The sequence below is a fragment of the Maylandia zebra genome, linkage group LG5 (assembly GCF_041146795.1).
Source record: "Maylandia zebra isolate NMK-2024a linkage group LG5, Mzebra_GT3a, whole genome shotgun sequence".
NCBI classification, from domain to species: Eukaryota; Metazoa; Chordata; class Actinopteri; order Cichliformes; family Cichlidae; genus Maylandia; species Maylandia zebra.
The window spans coordinates 23,970,177-23,994,815 of NC_135171.1; the positions used below are offsets into that span (position 1 = coordinate 23,970,177).

At 38.9% G+C, this 24,639-nt stretch overlaps 1 protein-coding gene across 4 annotated transcripts; it reads right to left on the reverse strand.

Moving 5' to 3' along the window:
- Window positions 1-24,488, reverse strand: LOC101476219 (sodium- and chloride-dependent GABA transporter 2). Of its 4 annotated transcripts, XM_012918517.4 has the most exons (16): window positions 24,256-24,484; window positions 23,986-24,068; window positions 23,686-23,879; window positions 23,400-23,534; window positions 14,389-14,529; window positions 14,102-14,189; window positions 12,154-12,286; window positions 11,218-11,352; window positions 10,960-11,063; window positions 10,442-10,566; window positions 9,799-9,911; window positions 9,566-9,703; window positions 9,283-9,385; window positions 5,922-6,022; window positions 4,878-5,048; window positions 1-3,896 (listed from the first exon to the last, which is right to left on the reverse strand). In XM_012918517.4, the coding sequence occupies exons 3-16, from the start codon at window positions 23,876-23,878 to the stop codon at window positions 3,747-3,749; spliced, it is 1,830 nt and encodes a 609-aa protein (XP_012773971.1). In that variant the 5' UTR covers window position 23,879; window positions 23,986-24,068; window positions 24,256-24,484; the 3' UTR covers window positions 1-3,746. The 4 variants fall into 4 exon arrangements, with proteins under 4 accessions (XP_012773971.1, XP_004548585.1, XP_076740185.1 ...); XM_004548528.6 differs by lacking the exon at window positions 23,986-24,068 and having other exon boundaries at window positions 24,256-24,483; XM_004548532.6 differs by lacking the exons at window positions 1-3,896; window positions 5,922-6,022; window positions 23,986-24,068 and having other exon boundaries at window positions 4,893-5,048; window positions 24,256-24,488.
- Between the last annotated feature and the right edge of the window lie 151 nt (window positions 24,489-24,639).

Below are 24,639 nucleotides of genomic sequence, written 5' to 3' on the forward strand. Positions count from 1 at the left end.
TATTAAAAAAAAGTTTTATTGATTAAAAAACACACTATATCAGATTCATATCGGTATCAGCAGATATCCAAATTTATGATATCGGTATCGGTATCAGACATAAAAAAGTGGTATCGTGCCATCTCTAGTTTTAACCAGCTTTTATCTTCTTTTTATGTCAGAACAATAAGAAGAAACTACTTTTGGCTACTCCATTGTGACAAGGGTTCACCACAGCAGGATCCTCAGCATGTTTGATGTGGGAAAGTTTCACACCAGACAAACCCTGAAGGGATTTGTGTCTCTGGCTGGATTCAAACCAGGAACCTTTCAATCATCAAGTGAATGTGTAAACCACTGCACTTTGCAGCCACTTATCTTTACGATAGACTTGGACAATCACATGCCCAGCTCCTGGAAAGTCTTCTTCAGCCACAGAAACCATCCTCTTCCATGGATGTGTAGGTCTATCTTGCAGACCTCACCACTGTTTTCTCTCTTTTCTCTGAATTTGACCTTCTAATGTTCTCACTGTCTCTTTAATGACTTTCTAATGTTTTAACAATGTAAAAATCACTCATTCATTTTCACTGGTAGCATCTTTGACTGCATGTTGTAAATTTTCAGCAGCAGCTTAAAATGCAAATGCCACCTTCTGAACACCCCTCAAACATTTACCTGCTTGATGTATGAAGAATTAATATACTTAAAAGAAAGAAAAGACAAAGCACACACATATCAATGAAATGGCTTTAGTGCAATTATAATTGAGCCCCTCAAGATGATGGACAACATATAATTATTGCAAGAATTTGTAAATGATTAAGGCAATATTTTTGTCCAACCCCCACATTAAATCTCTAAAACCACGTCTACATCAAATTCATAACTGTACGTAACATAAAATCTTCCTACCCACACAGCTAAAATAACAGAACCCATGTCAGTGTATAAAATATATGTTGAGCTCACTGTATCCACACACACATCAGCTGCAACTTGATTTTTTTGTTTGTGTTTTTTTCAGATTGTGTAATAATCTGAGGTCACAGTGGACGGTGATAATTTGCATCTTCTGATCCTTGAACAAGGTGACAGGCTGTAATCCTTTATCCTTTACTGAAAAAAAGTGTTGGCAAACTTCACAAACCTTGTTATCTCAAAAGTGTGTTATTGCTCTATGCCTCACAGTGACACATTATTGCTTATTGTGCATGTTGCAGAGACCTGAGGGCTGTACTACGAAGTGGTTTAACTAATTTTCCCTGTGGTCATTTAAAAAACTAAACAAACCCAAACTCATCTTGAGTGGTGTTTGTGGTATATGACACTACGAAGGCAACTGAGATGTTGGCGAGTCAACTCAGTGTTGAGTTGCCTTCATATCGAAAGGGAACTTTTGGCACAAGAATATTACATTAATATATTTCTTTCAAAGGGAGCAAGTAACACTTTCAACAACAACAACAACAATAAAAAAGGCCATTAAAAATTTTACACTGCCAAGTCAAAAAAACAAGAACAACTCAAATGTTTTATTAGAATTGCTTCAAATTTTGATGACAACGCAAATTCCCATGGTATCGTTTCATAATCTTAGGCAAGAATTGCACAAATTTTTCACTAAGATCTTGTATTGTGTCAGCTGATTCATGTGTGAAAATGTTGTCTCGTGTTCCACAAACAACTCTGTGCAATATTTGCAATATTTTTTCTTATATTTGACTGTGCAATAATCACTGTGCAATATACTCACTCAAATGTGCAATCCACTGGTATTCCTATTCATCCATATTATATATTCTGTATTTATATATGTGTATATGTGCATATTTGGTATATTTATGTGTCACACAGTGGAAATTTGTATTTATCTTGTATATTGTTTTTATTCTGATTTTTAGTGTTTATTTATGAGTGTCGTTTTATTTGCATGGTTTTATTCTGTTTCTATTGCATGGTTTTTAGTGTTTTATGTGACATGGTTTTTATCCACTGTGGACTGGCTGCACATGGGACAAATTAGCTGATAGGGACCACCTGCTGAGGCAGGGGTGTGTCCAGAGGTGGCCTATCAGCTGTCTAAAGACCTTTTAAAAACAGGCTAGCTGAGCACTGAAGGAGAGAGGCCCCAGACTGGAAGGTTAATGCGAGATAGCCAGCGTGACGCGGCAACCCAGTCCTGACCTCATGGAACGGCAACAGTAAGAGACAACGCGTGTGATTGGCAGCAGGGCAGAGGTTTACCTCTGCCTGCATTTGTGAGTAGGGTCTCTACTGTTGTTTACTGGGTGCCGCTGGATTGGGAGAGGGTTGCCATGGCCATGAGCCAGGGCCGCTTCTGGGACCATTGTTCTGGCCCCTATTTGTTATTTTACAGGACACCGATGCAAGGGGAGCTGTGGTGGTGGTCGCATGATGGATTCGGGTGCAGAACGCAAGCCGGGCTGGGAAGTGATGGGCCAGCGGAAGGACAAGAAGATGGGAGGCTCTTTCTTGTCTGCCGAAGACGAGGCTGGCGTGGACTCTGCTCTAAAGAAGGAATTCCTGGCCTGCTGATGGACCCATAATGAACATGTGGCATAATTATACCGGGGGGGGGGGGGGGGGTTTGGTGAATGTAGAAAATGGTAGTTTTACGGGTTTTAGAATTGTTTTATTTAGTTTTAGTAGATTGACAACATTTTATTATGTGCATTTTAAGGGTGTTTTTATTTGTGCTCCCTGGCCTAGTAATAAACTGTTTCTGATCAGACCTGCTTCCTCTCTGTGCCCGTGGTATCTGACTCTCTTGCTCCCCCTTGTATTTTAAAGAATCTTTCTTTTTAGTGCGACCGCTTTAGTGTCGCCACGTGTTACATATGCTCACATCCATACTCTCAATCCCCTTTATTGTAACATGCAACTTCTGTCGGTGCTGCACTACTGGAAACTGAATTTCCCAGAGGAACCCACCCGAGGGATTAATAAAGTTTCATCTAATCTAATCTTTCAGAGTTGCTGAATCCTCGATTTGTCTTCTCAGAATCATGAGAAAAAAAAAACACATTGATGGCAATTCAGTACATCAGCGGTAGTCAGCTGACCACTGATAAGTAGTTTTCCTAAAGCCACACAACTTGTACTGTCTTAACAATGTGGAAATGCTGTTAGCTTCATAAAACTTTTTTCCCAAGATGAAAAAATTTCATCCTTTTTCCCCAAGATGATGGTTCACCATCATTCTCTTACCAGCTTGCTTATTTAAATACGGGTGGTTGCTTTTCTTTCTTTCTTTTTTTGACCAGGCAGTGTAAGACAGATTCAGCATAGATGCAGGAGAAAATTTAGAAAAACTTTTTCCAGCTGCCTACATTAATAGGCTTATCAATATTATTGCCACATTATTAAAAGTACATTTCAACACAGTTACAGTTATGAATTCTATCAATCAGCAGAAATTGTGGCAGTGTTTGTGGCAATCTAATGTGAAAGTCGACTACAAGGCTCAAGTGCTTTTGTTTGAGGATTGTGGTGCTAAATAAGAGCCAACCAAACACTGGAATGATTTGAAACTGATTGCTGCTAGCAAGACAAAAAATGTAGCGGGGAATAAAGTTACCTCGCTAGTCACTAGTCTACACGGTCTCTCAAAACTCGACCTGCCTCTGAACTCTGCTAGAAGTCTTCGGAATTAATGATCTTATCAGTATTTCCTTTACAAAACCTTGAGTTTAAAATAAAATAAAAACATCACATCTGAAAAATTTATAAAAATGTTATGGTTTTCAGACTTGCATCTCCATCTCAGCTCCACCTCTTCCCTTGTATTCGTTGGCAACAGGAGTAAGAGTAATGTCTGGGTTTAAAGGGCACTGCTCGGGCTGCTTTGCTTTTCTGTGCGTCAAGCTCTGCGGGACGCACAGCTGCCTGAGGTTCTGTGGAAAGACGATCAGTTCAGTCCATTTGCAATAAATCATAACTTTTCAAAATGTGCAGAAATGACCAAACACCTATTACAGCTTCCCCAGTGTCCCTCACTATTGATTAGATTACTGCTAATTTGTTTGTTCTACGAATTTTGAAAATGAACAAGTTTACAGTTTAACAGACAGGATGATGGCCGGGAGTCTTCTACTTGATCTGCTGACTGTTCCTCTAACACCAGAATGAACTCAGGACTTCTAATGGAAATGTTTTAATAACTATTAGATGGATTGTGATGGGATTTAGTACAGATATTAATGCCCCCACACAGGATGTAGGGGATAACTTTACTGAGCCCCTGATTTTTCATTATTCTTACATGTTTCCAGATGGATATCTTATCTGAACGACACTGGAGCATTTTTTTTTTAACTCAGTGACCTTTCAGCCAGTCCAATCTAATGACGGCCTTTTGGCTTTTCTGGCAGCAAAAGCATATTAAAGTTTAAGGTAATCCATCAGGAAGTATTTTGTTGTCTGGTGCCCAGCTTTGCTAATGTTTTTGGCCTAAGATGAGTTGCTGAACTGTCTGTGTTAATAACTTGTGTCAGAGAGGCTGCAACTTTAAGGACACTGATGTGAAAAGCTTTTACTTTAAACTACAGAATTGTAAGGTTTAATGCTCTTGAATGTGTTGGGCTGTTAGTTAAAGAAAAGAACATTCTGATGTGTTGGCAGATTAAAAAGCTCATATAGTTTTAGATTTTTAAAATATTTTGTTCGGCACCAGTAACAAGAGGAGACATGCACACAGCACTGCTGAATCCAAGCATGGACACTGTTTTGATCCATCCGCCACACTACCTTAGCCTGACTGCACTTGTCATGGTGGAAAAACATTTAACACTAAACTGAACTGAATTAGTAACAAGATCACCTGGGAGCTTAATGGTGTTTCGGTGGTGCTCCTGTTTTCTTTACTGAGTGCATACCTGCCAAATTGTCCCTTTCATTGTAGTAACTTTAAAGATGATCCACAGAGGAACTAGAAGAACACAGAACAGTCCAAGAAACCAGCCCAAAGCGTACGCCCAGGTCGGATAGACGTAGGTTTTGTTGAACTTGAGAGGCTTATATTTCACAATTGAAAAGACAAAAGTACCCTGAAAGAAACACAAACAACACAACAATGAAGTTTTGAAATTTTAAAAGAAATTCAGTTTTAGAAAAATCTTTATCATCACCAGGGAAAGTACAATGAGTATAGGTTGCTAAGTATAAGTTATCTACAGTTACTCTAAATGTATATGGATACTTTTGATTTGTGTTCTCTTCATCTGGGAATATTTTCTGTGGATTCATTGTTCCTTCATTGTCAGCAAATCTAAAATAAGTTATTAAAGAATTTGATTTTTGGTCAAGAAACATCTTGCTTGCAGATGCTGGTGTCACTTTCCCTCCAAACCCCTGTTTTCCCTGCTGACTTATTTATCTGGCACGATGCTCATTGACATTTGTCTACAAGTCCTTTAGTTTCTGCTTTGCCTTGCTGGCTGTTCATAGTGTGATAATGTAGGGTCCTTGCATTATGCAATAAAATACATCTTGAGATGACTGTTTTTGTGAACTGTCTCTAAAAAATAATCCTGAAATAAATGAAAACAAACACACACAATAATTAATAATGAAATACAACTATAGTAGATTTTCTCTTTTTTCCCCCCACTTTTCCTATCTCTCGCCACCATATTCGTATAACTGTCTCATACTAGTTTTAGTGTATCACCAGCAGGGTGCACCCTGCACAGTTTATCACAGAGTCATATGCCACAATGACACTGGAAGGTTATGGACACTTTTTTCTCTTCTTTATTCACTTGCATCTCTTGTTCATTCCTCACCTCAAACTATTTCCTGAACTAGAAGAGGAAGTTTTAGCTTTCAATTGTTGTTTGGTGCTTTATCACAAAAAGAGTCCACAAGTTTTCATGAATAAATTAGACTACTTGTGTTCTTAGGAACTCTGTTTCACTCACTAGACACACAGCAGGGGTAACGTAAAGCCAACAATGCTTCATTAGAGGCCAGGGACGATAACCTATCATGTCTTCAATGTTGTCATAAAGACGATCAGCACCTGAGCAAAACATGAGAAGTTAATAACAAGGTTAGAATTATCACTATAAATTTTACCAGGACTGATAAAATAATAATAAAATCATAAGAGTTATTAATGAATAGAATCATAAAATGCTTTCTACAAAGTCAACCAAAACAGTGAAAGTCATTCCTAAACAGTGTTGGACAAGTTACTTTAAAAGAGTAATTAATTATAGTTACTAGCTACTTCTTCAAAAAAACTAACTGAGTTAGTAACTGAGTTACAATATTCTAAAAGTAATTAATTACTTGAAAGTAACTATTGTGTTACTTTAAAAAAATGTTTAACCCTCTGGGGTCCAGGGTATAATTGGCCATTTTTAACTACTTTTGATTTTCCCTCCACATTTCACCTTTAAAAACGATTTACTTTGCCTTGTTTGGTCTCATTCTTTTCAGCACAACCTCACGTGTCTGAATTTACAGTCATCTTTTCATTTTGACATACTGTATTAACACAATTGATCTAAAATCAGACAAACAACATAAAATCAGAGTAGAAAAGTTATATTTGTACTGTAACAACCACAAACATGTTTAATGAATCATATTTCAGAACTTTAAATGCAAATATAAATTGTCAATTTTAAAATCCTATGCACAAGTTTTGCAAACAAAGTTATTTGCATCCATTTACCTTTTACCTTGATTTTTTAAATAACCATTTCAAACTATTTACAGAACAATCAGCTGTTCTGCATTCAATAAGATGCCACACAAATTATTTGTGCCACTCCAAAACAATAATTTCTGTCCACTATAAAGGAGAACATCACAGCCTGATACCTGCAGGCCTGACAGCAGCAGGTGTTTCACTCCTTTTTCTACCTGGAGACAGCAGTCGCCTCATTGTTCTGACACACAACACAAAACTATCCACAACACTACACACTAACTACACAAGACAACACATTAACTACACACTCCAAACACGCTAAATTCACAAATCTCTCACGTCTCAAAACTCGCTCTCTCTCTTTTTCTGCTGTCTCTCTCTCTCTCTTTCTCTCTCTCTCTCTCTCTCTCTCTCTCTCACCATCACTCCTAAAACTTCCCCTGTTTGTTTGTTTGTTTGTTTGTTTGTTTGTTTGTTTGTTTGTTTGTTTGTTTGTTTGTTTTGCTCATAAGCAGAGAGTGCTTGCTAGCGCTGTCCTTAGACAGTAAACGTGATGAAACTATTGAGGAAAAAACGCCGCCTATATATTGTTTATCATGACTCTGGTTTTACGTGGCCTATCAACACAATTTAAAAACTGGTATATATCACCTTGTTGCTTTGTCATGTTGAAGTGGTCATGTGATTGGCTTACCACGACTACTTTATTCTTCCTCAGTCAAACAGCAGCACTCATGCGATTGTTTTGCCTCCTTAGCTCCAGGTGTTGTGCAAGACAGTGACCGTGATTACCGTTAGTTAGATTACTCGTTACTGAAAAAAGTAATGCCGTTAGAAACGCCGTTACTTGTAACGCCGTTATTCCCATCACTGTTCCTAAATAAGATAGCTGTACGATGTCAGTAGATGACAATTGATTTTTAACAGTCGTGCAATCAGTATTTGCCAATTTATCTGACACATTATGATTATTGACACCGTGGTGCCAGTGGTTCGGTCCTAGTTGAGCATCACCGTCTCACAAAGAGTTTAATAACAATATTTACACTTAGATATGAATGAAGATATCAGCTGACATCACCGCTTCACACACCAAATGTTTTTCTCATCCTAACCAGGAAACACTGTGAGGCGGTCCATAAAGCTTTGTTCATGCATTGCAGATGTGTTGTTATAGTTGAATGTTTAGTGTTCTTTAGATCTTTTGCGTTCATTCACATTCAAAGAATCACTACTTTCAGCTGATCTGGTGCCACAAAGTACACACATAAGGAACACTAAATGCATTTGAAAATGACACATTTAGTTAAAGCACAAAGAAAAACAGTAAAATGAAGGTCTGCATATTAATTTTTTTGAACATACAAAATATGACCACATCTTCTCCAGTCTAAATAACCTCAGCACTATCCCGCACATTATCTTTAAGCATCAGTTTCTTCCATCACATGAATAGAAATGTTTCAGGCCATTGCTTCTAGTAAATAACGGGCACACTGTACACATCTTGTACAATTTTAGAGCTAACCAAACCATGCAAAGGTTTAGGCAAGCTTAGCTTGATCTCTCAGATGATTACCAAGGTTACAAGTTCCACATCAGCCAATCAATCAGCAGCCACTGGCTCATCTAAGTAGCTCCTTAGTATTTTTAATATTAAGACAAATGATGCAAGGAAAGTAGGAAAAAGCTATTGGACGGATTTCCAGGTATCTTTAGTTTGCAACACTATTAACAAATGGTAGTTAAAAGGAAGTTGATGTGTGAAAGAAAACCTAACCTCTAGCAACACCTGCCAAACCACAAGACTTTTATGCATAATCGACACTAAATTCAGCATCAGAGGTTTGCAAGTTTGTATATCTAAATTAGGCTAAACGGAGAAAGTCCTATGGGTACATGAAGTTAAAGCAGAACTTTCTAGCCACAACACATGTCAGCTGTTAAGCAGTAGGATGGATCCATTATGCCTTCAGGTTATGTTTCAGCCAGTGGCAGTAAATACAAGCAGTTTTTTTCACAAGGCAAATGTCCAAACATTTGCTAAAAAAGCTAAAAATGAAAAGAGCAAAGCATCAACAACAACATTTCAACATGAGTACATAAACAAAAGGTGAGAACCCCACCTGTCACTCTGTTTCACAATTTGAGAACCACTGATTTAACGAATTCCTTAGTTAGCAAGAGGGAGATATAGGAAATATTAGATGAGCCTCTGGAAGAATGCAGTAGTTAGTGGTCATAATTTTAACCTCTAACTAATTTGAGAGCTTTTTTTTAACACTAACTTCACATAATTGTGCTGTTGGACTGGGCCTGAAGGGAAAACTCCACCTCAATAGAAAGTGTTTAAAAAGTGAAGCTGCTGGTAAAGTGGTGCTGAGCCAGTACCCACAAGACACGGCTTATTCTTGTGACCCCAGCTGAGCAAGATTCAGAATAGCTGGAATGAACGCCTATACAGTAAGCCTAAATTTTGGCCTTTTAGTAATAAGCGACTCAATAAAAGCAGTCTTAAGTGTATTTTCAATTAATGTGGGATTAGCAGGATTTGAATCAGCTTTCTTAGCCAGATCTGTGCAAACATGCAAGGATTTGACTCTCGGATTTTAATGACTCACCATATATCCATCCAATCGCTATTGACTGACACACAGAAAGAAGGAGAAGATTGTTTCCACTACACACATAATGATCAAAGAGTTGAAGGAAATACAAGCCGCCCTGCAGGAAGACAGAGAGGTTAATTGGTATAGCTAATCAAAGATAAAGACAACAAATGCATGCATACAAATTCAGTTTTGCCTAGAAAGAAGTAAGTTAAGAGTAATGAGCACTGGTCCATTTTTACACCCTACTGAGGGTAGTGTAAAGACTTGTGGGAAAGTTAATCAGAGCTCTCACCTCGGTGACGAGGAGGAGGCCGAGAAAAAAGCAAACAGAGCAGAGGCAGAGCAGCAGCAATTCTCGACGATAAGCTCTTCGAAACACATTGGGGAACATATCCGTCACTGAGGTCATCAAACACTCCAAACTCACAAACTGCAAGAGACGCAGACAAATCAAACACATTTACTAAGAACCAAACATGTACAGTGGTGAAAAATAAACAGGATTTCTATTGGCTTAAAGCAAACCTGTGTATCTGCCCCCAACAAGATGACCATGATGAAGAAACATATAGCCCATAATTGAGGTAAAGGCATCATGGCTACCGCGCGCGGATAGGCAATAAATGCCAAGCCAGGTCCTGTTCAGAAATATTTTCAGTCATTGATGGCAACTTAAATATTTTTGGATAAAACTGCTTACTGCAGCCTTCTCCCAATTTATATTTTAGTTACAGCACTCTAAATGTTTTAAATCTGGACTCACAAATTCTTGCAACATCCTACTGTTAGGCATAATGACCTGATAGCATTCATTTATTTCATTGGAAGGAGTTTAAGGTCAGGAGGACTGTTCAGGATTAAAGGCGGGGAATTACTGTATTAGCCGTGCTTAGCTAAGAGAAGCTAATACAGGAATTTTGTCTCCAAAATTAAATTAAAGCCATTTCCATGCCAAGTAAAAACACAGGCCCAGCTTTTCCATTTAGCATTGCTTTGTTTTGCCTTGATTTTGGTTGGGTTTTTTTGTTTGGTTGATTGGTTGTTTTTTTTTTTTTTTTTTTTTAGGGGGGGGGGGGGGGGGGGGGTATTTTAAAGTGGATTAATAAAACCCACTGACAGTGTAATGACTTCATTAAATATAACAGAAGTTGTGTAATGACTGCCCTACCAGAAGCTGCCACTTCTGATATTGGCAGTCCTTGTTCGTAGGACATAAATCCCAGAACAGAAAAGATTGCAAACCCTGCAACAAAACTGGATCCTCCGTTAACCAAACACAGAACAAATGTGTCTCTGTGGAGACAGAAGAAAACACACAGCATTCAACAAAGAGCAAAACAAGAAACACACTTAAAGCAAAAGCAGCTGTTTAAAATGTTGAAATATGAAAAAAAAGTACCTTGCTGCCCAAGATATTAAGTAAGAAGAAAAAAGTTGTACAGGATTTGAGCATTATGTAAACTTTTTTTATTTACAGTCTGCATGTTATTAAGAAAGCCTGTGCAGTTTTATGAAAGTATCACTTTGGTGCTCCCTGCTGGCTATTTTAAAACTAAGTGGCCAGGGATTAAATAACGTTGAAAACATCTGTTTAGTGCAGTTTTATCTTGTCATAACAATAAGATTACTAGAATTTTTGAGCATATTTTTTTTAATTTAAGAACATGGGCGGGGGAGCGTACTCACTTGTAACAATCATTGTTATACTTATTGTAACTGCCCAGAGCCGTCAAACTCCCCTGACAAATCCCAAAGGAGAAAAGGACTTGTGCACCCGCGTCCATCCAAACCTGATGCCAACACACAGATATTAGTTTACTCATCACTAAATGATGATATTCATTGTGTAAAATGTAGGTATTTTAGTATTTAGGCTTCCGTGGGTAGCGTGCAAGCTTGCAGCTTTTCTTGGTATTGACACATTGTTTTGATCCTATTACTTACTTGAGGGTCCACCAACCTTGTGGGGTCAGGATACAGGTAAAAAGCTAAGCCGTTTATGGCTCCTGGTAAAGTGAGTCCACGAGCTAACAGAACCACCAACATCACGTAGGGAAAAGTGGCCGTAAAGTAAACTACCTGTCAACAAGAAGGAAATGCATGGTTCAAAGCAGACATCACAGGGACAGTGTAAAGTTTGATGTTCTTTGGTGTAAGAAAACATTTTTTTTTCCATCTAAACATATTTCAGACAATACATTCCTCATTTGTGCCATAGTATTGTCTCTCTTTTTTTGCTTGCAAAATGAGACATGACTGCTGTCTGCATTTAGGTGTAACTCCTCTTCCTCCAAATACATCCCTGTGCCTCCTCCCAAAGAGTTCAGATTTAGTTTGAGCTGTTCACAGAACATTAAGCAATACTGGAACCATGTGATCTTTGAAACTTAAGAGGGGGTTGCTGTTACCTTAGGTTCTTACTCATCTCTTTTAGAATTGCACATGTGCAATTCTAAAAGAGATGTGTAGATTACACTACTGCAGTAGTGTAATCTACACAGGAAGCCACTCCCAGGGAGAGTACCAACAGTCCTGAACTTTTGCCTTGTTACATCCTGATAAACTCCAGCTTGTATGTATTTCTGTATTGTCCTTCTAAGGTCCTATGAAGGTTCTTTTGATTGAAGTATATGTTCCCACCAACAAATTTATATGAGACGATTAAACTTTCAGCAACCAGACCTTGGATGTGACTCTGATAATTTTCTTTTCAGTGACCAATTAAAACAATCCTGGTATTTTCCAAGGGTTCACAAATGTATTCTTGCAATATTACTTCAAAAGGTACCGCAGATGTGATAGTAGATGTATAAACTGTGTTTACAGAACTTATTTTCTAAATGTAGACTAATAAATCATATTTTAAAGATGTTTCTCTACCTTTCCAGTGGACTTCACTCCTTTCCAAACACAGAAGTAACAAATGATCCATGCCAGTAAGAGACACAAGGCCAAATCCCACCTCAGGCTACCAATCTCCTCAATCCCTTGAGATATACCCAGTACTCTTCTCCTGAAAAGAAACCCATATTATTTGTTAAAACAAAAGCCATTTGGGCGCAAAAGAACTTTTTTCACAACTACTATAAGTGATAACAGAGTTGACACAATGCAAATGTTACAATATTTATTTACAATAAACCAGAAAGTCAGTTATGTAGTTGCCCATCAGCCAGACACTAACCTCCCTTATTTATCTATATAGATATAAAATGCACATAATTTCAACAAATTCAGTGGATTCAAATCTCATTACCTAAAATATGTTCAAGGTATTTATTTAGAATGCAATTCTACAGATAGTCTTTTAGTTCTGATACGTCTTCTTTTATCCACTTGTCTAATTCCAACAAAAGTGTATTTTTGTGACAGGCTGCTAGTCACAAAGTGCCTAAAGATATCATTTCAGAGTTAGGTGCTTTTTCTACACCTAAATGATTGATGACAGTGTTTAGTAGTTAGTAACACAGCAACAAAGAAGCAACAAAGAAACACTTCGAAAGACTTTCAGACTTTCACTTTCAAAACTATTGAGCACTTAAAAAATAAAAAAAATAAAAAAAAATAAACTACAATAAAATCTGGCAACTTGGAAAAATATAAACAATGAGGGGTGGCTCAAGACATTTGCACAATACTGTAAAATCCCAAATACTGGAACCTTGATTTAATCAATTAATGTATCAAATGATACAGTGCAATACTTATACAGTAAACACCACAGATGAAAAGGAATCAGAAATGATTATACTTTTATTATATTCAGTAAATGACATGTTACTGTCATGGAGTTAAAATGATAAGGTGTTATAATCACTGTAAATGACTCATTTTGCATTGTGTTGTTTGGTGGTTACTAGGCAACATGATGAATCATAATATGTAAAATAGATAAGAACTTTTAGCAGCCAAGTTTGGTTGCATAACTTATGACCATGTAAGAGGAGTTTGTGAACAAACTGATACATAGAGATTTGCTGCATTTTAATGTGTGAAGTCACTAGTTGGCTGTAACCAGTCATATCAGGGGCAACTTAAACTCATTCAGCGCCAAGTGTTTAAGTTCAGGACTGTTGTGAGTATATGATTAGTAGTAATCTTGGCCACAAAAGTATCAGCATGCCACTGATCACATTACTGATGTCAGTACATTTATGACATACATGGTGATAAGAAGGCACCAATCATACCTTCTTAATATTGACTATATCAATAGGACCACTCCTTCCATAATCGTGACCAACAGTATCATGATTAAAATCATCCAATAGCACAAAGGTGGTATGCTGTATGTGGTACAAAGTGATATTTCAAGCAGTTACATAATTTGATATTTGGCGAGTTCATAATTTTTATCAACACTGAGAATCGAGACTGGGCCAGATGAGCGTACAGCTGTGTACAGCCGCGTGTTATGACTAAACACGATGTGACCTAATCAGTATCTGAATAATCCAACACAAAAATGACTTGATGGTATTATCGCCAATTATCAGCATCCATCCCAAAAAGGATCTTACATCTGTACCAGATTACAAGAACACATCTAAAGACAATGAGAGCTAAAAAGATGGATGTTCCAGATTAACAATCAGGAAATTGTATTTGGACTGATTATGTAGTGTGGTTACCATGTGTATACAGATTGCTTACTCTGATAACTATTGAGAAATAATGAGCAGCTATTGGTTAACCAGTATGGAAATGCTGCTTTCCAATAACTCAAATATATGTTGTTGAAATTTAGGGACTGATGGCTTCAGTGTTCGGCAAAAGCTCCAGAGGTAAATCCATCTACCGAGGTCAGACACATGTCATTTACACTTACTCCCAGAATTCTGTTGCTGGTGTTGTTGCGTTTGCAGCTGCTGTCCAGTTGGATGACGCATTTGCTTTATCAAATTCAAAACAAGACTCTGACAAAGAAAAAAGCAGAGTCATGTCAACAAAGATTAATCTATGTTTGATAAAAGAGATATTAGAGACTACACATTTGTCAAGCACAAAATGACCTCACTGTCATGTGAGATTCCCCAAATCATCTAGATCACCATGTCAATAACTCTGAAATAAAGAATGACCACAGTGAAATCTTCCTTCGCTTTGAATAGCTACCTGTATTCCAGGAATTCCTGCAGCTAGCCCATGGAATCTCAGCACTGAAGGATGAAAAGAGGTAGAAGAAAGCCCATGCCTGGATCACAATGTATGAAACAGCAGCATATGCAATCACTACCTGGGTTGCATATCCAATACCTGAGAAGATAAAGTGGAGTCAGTATATATTATAAAAAGGCAATTAAATTATACTGCAGCATATGGAGTAAATTTCAATGGCATCCAAAACATTTAATGTACTTTTGTTTGTTTTTTTAAACCTGCCCTGCAAGAGAGTTTCACAGAACTATCTGGAAAGTAGCTGTTGGAAATTATTTTGAAAATAATGGTGCTAACATCAGTCCAAAGTAAGAGGGACAGAGAGGTGGTGACAGTCTGGGAAAGCTAATTCATTACACAATGCATTGTTGTTTAAAAAATGTGTTAGAACCAACCAAGAGAAGGTCTGACTGAATGCCCACTGCATGTAAAAAAAAAAAAAAAAGAGCCCTTCAGAAAACTAGGACATCTTACTATTATCACGGATTGAAGGAAATAGAAACCACCTTATGTTTCTCTTCAGCGCTGTAGCCAGGCTGACAAAAAGTCAGAGCACTGTTAAGCCAACCATTCCTTTAACGTTCACTAGTAATGACTTCATGAACTTCTTCACAAATTAAATTTTAACCATTAGGAAAAAAACGACTCATAATCATCTCACATATGTAACGTTATCTACAGCTACCTTCAGTACCATTGATGGAGTCTTTTTCTTCAATTGATCTTTCCGAGTTAACTTCAGTAATTACTTCCTCCAAACCATCGACGTGTCTTTTAGACCCCATTCCTCCTGCCATTAATGTGTGTCAATGTTTCAATCTTAAATATGATGAGCCTAAATCTATTTACCAGCTATGTACCACATGCCTTCAAGCTGGCAGTAGTCATCCTAGGTAAGGCCTATTTCCAACTTTCTTTTTATCTCAAAAATCCTTGAAAGAGTAGTTGTCAAACAGCTAACAGATCATCTGCAGAGGAATGGTTTATCTGAAGAGTTTCAGTCAGGTTTCAGAGCCCATCACAGCACAGAAACAGCCTTAGTGAAGGTTTCAAATGATCTTCTTATTGCCTCTGACAGTGGACTCATCTCAGTGCTTGTCATTGACCTCAGTGCAGCATTTGATACTGTTAACCATAACATTTTATTACTGTGATTAGAGAATGCTGTGGGTATTAAAGGCACTGCGCTGCAGTGGTTTGAATCATATCTGTCTAATAGACTCCAATTTGTTCATATAAATTGAGGCTCCATTTTGGAAAAAATATCCTATGCAGTGTTTTCTAATTAGTATGAGCTGTATGATACTGAAGGATAAACTCAGTGCGCTTAGTGATTGGAAGTATGCCCGGTTTTTTTAAAAAAAAGTTATCTGCTCATTACAGTACACACACTCATAACTGTCCTCGTGAGAAGCCTGTAAAAGGAAAAATGTTATTGTGTGACAGTCTTAAGGCAAAGGAGGGTCGGATTAACAAAGTTTAATAAAAAGCTCACTGGGGACTTCCCCCTTCAACCCCTTGCATGAAACCTTGTGCGATGCAAAAGCGATGCTTTTGGTCCCTTGCAAGAACAAACGCTCCAGTTCTTGACTTTTCCTTATTTTTGTTTAGTTTTATTCTGACAGTTTGGTCCTTCGAGTCAGATCCATCTACCCCACTCGCCTCGGGAACGCGACCGAGACCAAGCACAGGGGTGTCTGGGATTCCTTACAATCAAAGATCTCCCCCCCCCCCCCCCCAGTGTTGTTAAAAACACCGTTTGAGGACATAGAGGCCGGGAGCAGAGGCAACTAGAAGTGTGACAAGATCCATGAACCAGAGGAGCAACTTGAATTGGGAGCAAGCGGTCTGGGCCACTAACACGGAACCTCGAGTGGAAAATAAAGTAGGCCTATTACTAGGAGTCAGGCACTTGAGGGCTTGTGCATGTTAATAATAATAATAATAAATAACCATAAAATAAAAATAAATTGGAAAAAAGACTAGCTATTTAAAATGGTTTGTGTGTGACTGACCAGTGTCTCCAGTTGAGACAAAGGGGAAAATCTCACAGTGACAACAAAATCCACCGGACCACGGACCAGTTGCTCAGGTGAACTCCGTATTACCTGGGTTAATGGGACCAAGGTGGACAGGATGAACAAAAATGGTACAGATACATTTGTACATTTCTCACCAAAAACACCCAGGTACTGGTATAGTTTGGACATAGTACCAAGTGGCCCCAGCAGTGTGACACCACAGTTGCATGACATGACCCGACGCAGAGCAGGACCTTACACAGACATCCAAAACACAATAGGCATACACTGCACCATGTCTTACAAAGACGACCCGGGCTCAGATGCAGCTTATGAGCAGAAACTTCTTCAAACCCAAAGTGCCCCTTTATTCCTCACAGCTTTATATTGGAAGGGAGCATAGTGGTGGCCTGTAAATTAGGCCCTGAAGAAAAAGGCCAGTACAGAGGATTTGAAGCTCCTAACGTGTCATTAGCGAAAAGGAAAACTGAGAGGTGGCAGGATTTAGAAGCCTTTGTAACAAGATTTGAGGAAACAAGGGATTGGGCTGAAGAAAAGAGACACCCAGGCGTACAGTACTCTCCCTCTTTGAAAGCATATGTTACCAGGTTAAACTGGAAATACACCTGTTTCCTGTAAAGAAAGCATCCCTATCACAAAGATGGAGGTTAGTGCAGGACCTCCAAGCAGTAAGGCTACAATGGCCACATGATGATCAGACAAAAATGTATGGCTAGACTGAATGTTTTGGACAGCCCCACAGTCTAAAGTCTCCAATTGCTTAGGAGGGTGCCTTTTAAACTGGACAGTAATAATAGTCCATCAGTTCTGAGATGTTTTACTGCCGTTCCAAAACTCTTCAATCACTTATGATACTAATTGTCACACTCACCACTATCTGTTTCCTGCAGGTCCCTCGTGATGTAGAACCATATCTCGGAAACTACACCTGCTTCACAAGGGCTAATGGAAGCTGGAACTTGGGTTACTGACACTGATGCATGTGAAGTGCACTGGTTTTTAAACCATACTGTTGGTAAAGCAGATGTTTGGTGGCTGTTCGGGGATAAGAAGCTAATATATTGAAATATATTAATGAAATAATGAAATATTCTCCTCTAACAAATTCACATGAATCCTCGTGGAACATGCCAGTTGTTAAAGCAATAAACTATACTTCACGGCACTCTACTGGGGACATCTCTATGAACTTCAGATTAAAGGAATGCTTCTTGCAGTCTCTTATTAGCAATTAGCAATAGTTCATTATCCCCTAGCTTCCATCACGGGTTCACTGCTTATAAGATTAAGTGACTTAAATATAAATTATATTAGAATATGTCAGTTGAAAGCAAGTGTAAGTGCAGAGAAGCTCAGCTGAAAGATCAGGTGTCATTTGTTTCCACAAACATATTCCATATACCAGAGATACAAAGAAAAATGTCCCAGGGCTTTGACTTGAATCACATGACACACTTCCAAATTGGCAACTGCAAACTTTGCTGGCGGAAAATAGCAAGCCAAATACTTATTTTGGACTATATATTATTTTGTCATATAAAACAAATTTCACTGTTTTGACTAAAAATTTATATGTTTTCTTAAAATACAGCAGCAGACATTTTTGCTTTGACATTTTGGCATCCAATGCAATTAACTTAATGCGCTTTCACACTTTTACATAACAAGAAGTTACTCTAATATGCCTTGCCTTTAGCCCTACTTATGGAAGTATTTAAATGATAGTGTAGAAATATATTTGTGTCTGCATGCATACTTATAACCCTGTGTAGATTACAGAAAATTCTGAATAAATTCAAACTTGTTTACCCAATTCTTGTTTTTTAAGGCCATTACAGATGTACAGTGGGTACGGAGAGTATTCAGGCCCACTTAAGTTCTTCACTCTTTGTTTTATTGCCGCCATGTGCTAAAATAATTTAAGTTAATTTTTTCCTCAATAATGTACACACAGAACCCCATACTGACAGAAAAACACAGAGTTGTTGACATTTTTGCAGATTTATTAAAAAAGAAAAACTGAAATATCACATGGTCCAAAGTATTCAGACCCTTTGCTGTGATACTTATTCATTTAACTCAGGTGTTTCCATTTTGTCTGATCGTCCTTGAGATGGTTCTACACCTTCATTTGATTGATTATACTGATTGAACTTAGGAAAGCCACACACCTGTCTATATAAGACCTTAAAGCTCATAATGCATATTAGAGCAAATGAGAATCATGAGGTCAAAGGAACTGCCTGAAGAGCTTAGAGACAGAATTGTGGCACAGAGCTACCTAAGGTTACAAAAAAAATTCTGCTGCATTTAAGGTTCCTAAGACTATAGGGGCCTCCATAATCTTTAAACAGAAGATGTCTGTGAAGGTTCTCAGTCATCCAGGTCATCGTAGTCAAAGGAGCTTGCAAAGAAAAGCGTCTGGACTTCTTTAAGTTGCATGAAGACGTTTCACCTCTCATCCGAGAAGCTTCATCAGTTCTAAACAGAAGATGTTTGGAATGACCAGAACCCTTCATAGAACTGGCCGTCCGGCCAAACTGAGCTATCGGGGGACAAGAGCCTTGGTGAGAGAGGTAAAAAGAACCCAAAGATCACTGTGGCTGAGTTCCAGAGATGCAGTTGGGAGATGGGAGAAAGTTGTAAAAAGTCAACCATCACTGCAGCCCTCCACCAGTCGGGGCTGTATAGCAGAGTGGCCCGCTGGAAGCCTCTCCTCAGTGCAAGACACATGAAAGCCACCATGGAGTTTGCTAAAAAAAAAAAAAAAAAAAGCTGCAGGGACAGGACGACTGGTTGCAATCGAGGGAAAGATGAATGCTGCCAAGTACAGGAATATCCTGGACAAAAACCTTCTCCCGAGTGCTCAGGACCTCAGACTGGGCCCAAGGTTTACCTTGTAACCAGTCAATGACTCTAAGCACACAGCTAAAATAACGAAGGAGTGGCTTCACAACAACTCTGTGACTATTCTTGAATGGCCCAGCCAGAGCCCTGACTTGAATCCAATTGAGCATCTCTGGAGACCTAAAAATGGCTGTTCACCAACATTTACCATCCAACCTGACAGAACTGGAGAGGATCTGCAAGGAGGAATGGCAGAGGATCCCCAAATCCAGGCGTGAGAGACTTTCTCACGTCTGTGAGAATTTTACGCTAGGGTTAAACTTGCCCTTCAGGGAATATTGACACCTCTGCGTGGTAGAACTGACTTCCTTTTTAAAAAAAAAAAAGTGTTTCAACATCTCTGCCATATTTATGAATGGAAGGGGTGTGAGTCGGCTTCATAAATCAAGTCAACTTGATTTGTATGGCACTAGTCAGACACAAGGTAATTCAGAGTGCTTTACAGCGGGATAAAAGAGGAAAACAAAAAGATATTTTAAATATATAAAGCATACTGTATATGGATACATGTCATGATGTAAAGCATGCACAAACAATCATGACAGTAATATAACAACAAGCAAAAATCAAACACTTTCCCATGTTCACATATCTTGTTATATATATTTATGTCCTAATGTGTACTACTATTGACCATCTACTGTAGATGCTATCGTCACAATGAATCTAGGTGGTTTTCCACTACAACCTCAGTAAGGGCAATGTCAAAACAGTGCTAAAACTATGGGAAGAGCCAATCCTCCACAAACATGCCTTGTAATGACTAATCTTTAAACCGTATCCAACCAGCAGGAGTTACAGCAAATAAAAGGTTAAGAAATCTATAAGAGTGGTTAAAAAGACGGAAGCAATGCCTGGCTCCGCCCCAAAGTCTGCACCTCTCCTCTGAGTTGCAAAATGTGTCATGTGGATCACGTGGACTTGTACACAACATCCATCAGGTTTTCAGGAGTCACAGGCAGTTTTCTTTTCTGCTTTGGCAAATGGGTGCAAGCCTTTTACCACAAACTTAGTCACTGCTCGGTGACATTCGTCTATCCTGGCCTGAAAGGAAACGCTACCGGTAGACTGCAGCGAGAACTGCCAGCATCTGAGCCAGACTCTGTCTGTCTCTCTCATCATGGTCACCTAAATGCACAGTAATGGCAGGTTTTGTAATAAGGCAGATCGCGCTAACATAATATGCACTGTTGTTGATTATTTACCTGCCGCATTAACGGGAGAGGACGTGCTGCTGGGTTGAGATTCACGAGTCCGGAGTGGAATTAAAAACACGACATTCATTTAAGCTTATCGCGTGTTTTTTGCATATTCGTAGTGTTTCCTCCCTTAAATGAAATATCTACTTTGCAAGTATTGCAAGTTGCCCCGTTGTCATCCGTTCTTGTAAAGTATAACCAAACTTTTGAGTGTTTGAGCCTCTTAGGTACCATGTTTCGATACCCATCCCTACTCATGTCTGTCCCCAGCACATACAGTGCAAAAGTATTCGGCCCCCTTGAACTTTCCCACATTTTGTCACATTACAGCCACAAACATGAATCAATTTTATTGGAATTCCACGTGAAAGACAAATACAAAGTGGCGTACACGTGAGAAGTGGAACGAAAATCATGCTTGATTCCAAACATTTTTTTCAAATAAATAACTGAAAAGTGGGGTGTGCGTAATTATTCAGCTCCTTGAGTCAATACTTTGTAGAACCACCTTTTGCTGCAATTACAGCTGCCAGTCTTTTAGGGTTTGTCTCTACCAGCTTTGCACATCTAGAGACTGAAATCTTTGCCCATTCTTCTTTGCAAAACAGCTCCAGCTCAGTCAGATTAGATGGACAGCGTTTGTGAACAGCAGTTTTCAGATCTTGCCACAGATTCTCGATTGGATTTAGATCTGGACTTTGACTGGGCCAGTCTAACACATGGATATGTTTTGTTTTAAACCATTCCATTGTTGCCCTGGCTTTATGTTTAGGGTCGTTGTCCTGCTGGAAGGTGAACCTCCGCCCCAGTCTCAAGTCTTTTGCAGACTCCAAGGGGTTTTCTTCCTAGGTGGACAACCTTGTCTCGGTAGGTTTACAGTTGTGCCATACTCCTCCCATTTCTGAATGATCGCTTGAACAGTGCTCCATGGGATGTTCAAGGCTTGGGAAATCTTTTTGTAGCCTAAGCCTGCTTTAAATTTCTCAATAACTTTATCCCTGACCTGCCTGGTGTGTTCTTTGGACTTCATGGTGTCGTTGCTCCCAATATTCTCTTAGACAACCTCTGAGGCCGTCACAGAGCAGCTGTATTTGTACTGACATTAGATTACACACAGGTGCACTCTATTTAGTCATTAGCACTCATCAGGCAATGTCTATGGGCAACTAACTGCACTCAGACCAAAGGGGGCTGAATAATTACGCACACCCCACTTTGCAGTTATTTATTTGTAAAAAATGTTTGGAATCATGTATGATTTTCATTCCACTTCTCACGTGTACACCACTTTGTATTGGTCTTTCACGTGGAATTGCAATAAAATTGATTCATGTTTGTGGCTGTAATGTGACAAAATGTGGGAAAGTTCAAGGGGGCCGAATACTTTTGCACTGTATGTGCTGGGGACAGACATGAGTAGGGATGGGTATCGAAACATGGTACCTAAGAGGCTCAAACACTCAAAAGTTTGGTTATACTTTACAAGAACGGATGACAACGGGGCAACTTGCAATACTTGCAAAGTAGATATTTCATTTAAGGGAGGAAACACTACGAATATGCAAAAAACACGCGATAAGCTTAAATGAATGTCGTGTTTTTAATTCCACTCCGGACTCGTGAATCTCAACCCAGCAGCACGTCCTCTCCCGTTAATGCGGCAGGTAAATAATCAACAACAGTGCATATTATGTTAGCGCGATCTGCCTTATTACAAAACCTGCCATTACTGTGCATTTAGGTGACCATGATGAGAGAGACAGACAGAGTCTGGCTCAGATGCTGGCAGTTCTCGCTGCAGTCTACCGGTAGCGTTTCCTTTCAGGCCAGGATAGACGAATGTCACCGAGCAGTGACTAAGTTTGTGGTAAAAGGCTTGCACCCATTTGCCAAAGCAGATGCCCTCGATTTTTGGTAAGTGAATGTGTTTAATTGTAGGCAGGGACATTACTGGATATTCTTGTGTAATTGCTGCAGAATAATTTATGTTATACTTTGTTATTGCTACAGAAGAATATTTATTTTATTATTTTACATTTACAATTTTTTTTCCTGGGGACCCTGTGACACCCCATTGAAGAGCCGTAGGCTGTGGATCTCTTAAGATCTCACTGTTGGGTTTGTAAGGCCATGTTACTCCTAAATTTCTATCTTGTTCAAAGAGAAGATATAAAACAAAGTTCTAAGCTAATCGACCTTAGTGTTCTCCTTTTTTTTAAAAAAGAATCGATAAAGAATCGATAAAGAATCGAATCGTCAAACAGAATCGAAAATGGAATCGGAATCATGAAAATCTTATCAATACCCTTCCCTAGACATGAGAAGCTTTTCTTTTTGGCAGTGAACATAACTGATTTCTTTTTTCTTAAGTCAACAAGTTATTTTGCAATTCTCTGAAGAACGTATAATCTCGACCTTGATGTTTTTTTTCTCAGGGAAATGTTCTGTGTCAGTCAGATATGTCAGATCTGTCAAAGAACACACGAACCAGTGCAGTAGATGAGACAGCACGACAGTCTCGACACTGTAAGATACAACACATTACTCACACTTGTGCTCTGAACAAAGTTAAGTAAAGCTAAAAAACTTTTTTGCGCTTACTTCATGGTTTCATACATAACCATACATCACTCCAAAAAATAAAACCTATTATTTGAGTTATTGTTTTTCACGGAAATTTATTTAACATGCAATTCCCAAAAAGTAATGTGCATTTTTTTTTATGTGAAACTAAAGGACAATTCAACTGTTGGTAAAGAGGGCATGTTTTCACACAGTATCAACTCTCACTTACATATTTCAGCTTTTTTTATACACTGACCTTCAAACAAGGGGCAGAAGTGCCTCCAGCAGGTAATACATCCCTGAGATGTGAACTGTCCCATAGCTGTTTCCAGGAGGAACATTGGGATGCCACAAGCAAGCAGAAACAGGACGTAGGGAATAAGAAATGCACCTGAGAGTAGAAACACGAGGATCATTACACAAATATGCCACAAGATTTCGCTTGGGGCAAATCTCTTCAAGCATTACCCTTCATGTTCACATATCAACAATTTTGAGAGAATGACAGAAAAGCAGAGGGGATATATGTTTGATCTGCATACCTCCCCCATTTTTGTAGCACAAGTAGGGAAACCTCCAAAGGTTTCCCAGGCCAACCAATGTTCCTGCTACAGCCAGTAAAAACTCCAACTTGCTCGCCCACTGGCCGCGGTCGAGCAACTGAGTCTTCTTCATGAGACCTTTTTCTTGTCCGGGTACGTCCAGGCTGCTTCCTTTAAGAAATTCCCTCGGCATGCTGAGAAAATCAGTAGCAAATTAAGTTGTATTGGTTTTGTTCGTTTGTTTGTTTTTCTTGGTTTTTTTTTTTGTTTTTTTTTTAAAAACAATAAGAAAACCCTCACCCCAATGTCCTTCCACTTCCTCCACACTTATAGGACAACTGCTGTCAAACCTTTAAAGCTCTCATTCACACTGACAGAGAGCTCTGGGGGTTTTATTGCACACATTCAGAACTTCTCAGCTGATTATTTGGCATTGCTTATAAGCTTAATTTATTCATTCGTTGAACTTAAGCTCGTAGGATAATCGGGAATTGAACTGGCGACAGAGTGCTGCCGCATTTTTTAGCGTTAAAGCGTAAAGCGCAAAAGAAAAACGCGGTGAACACCTACCTCTCCATCATCAAACTCCCGCCCCCAAGAGCCCCTTTCCAGCCCCAGAAAACTGATCAGTATTCCTCTCAGCCGCTTACACTGCGAGAGCTCTACACAGCAAACATGTCATGAACAGAGCCAAAGTGAGAAACAAAGTAACCGTGGTTTGCTTTAACTCCTCTGACCCAATTATTGCTCTGCACGTTACGCATTAGAAAAAAAAAGAGGTTTGGCTGTGACAAAGATCCGATCTAATGCCACTTCCCTGCTGTATTTTTCCACTCAGACAGGAAGACCTCGAGTGTATAAGATTAGCACTTTGGCTAATAACTAAAGCAAAGCAGCTAAGCCGTCTCTGTTAATGTCATGTGCTGTAAAGAGACCTCACTGAGCTGCCAGCTG

Excerpts from the sequence above, each read along its gene's own strand:
- LOC101476219 (XM_004548528.6), bottom strand. Across the intron at positions 5,049-5,921 it reads TTACCCCTGCTGTGTGTCTA|GGTACTTTTGTCTTTTCAAT; the intron begins GTGAGTGAAACA and ends TGTTTCTTTCAG. Across the intron at positions 3,897-4,877 it reads TGAAAGGGACAATTTGGCAG|AACCTCAGGCAGCTGTGCGT; the intron begins GTATGCACTCAG and ends GTCTTTCCACAG.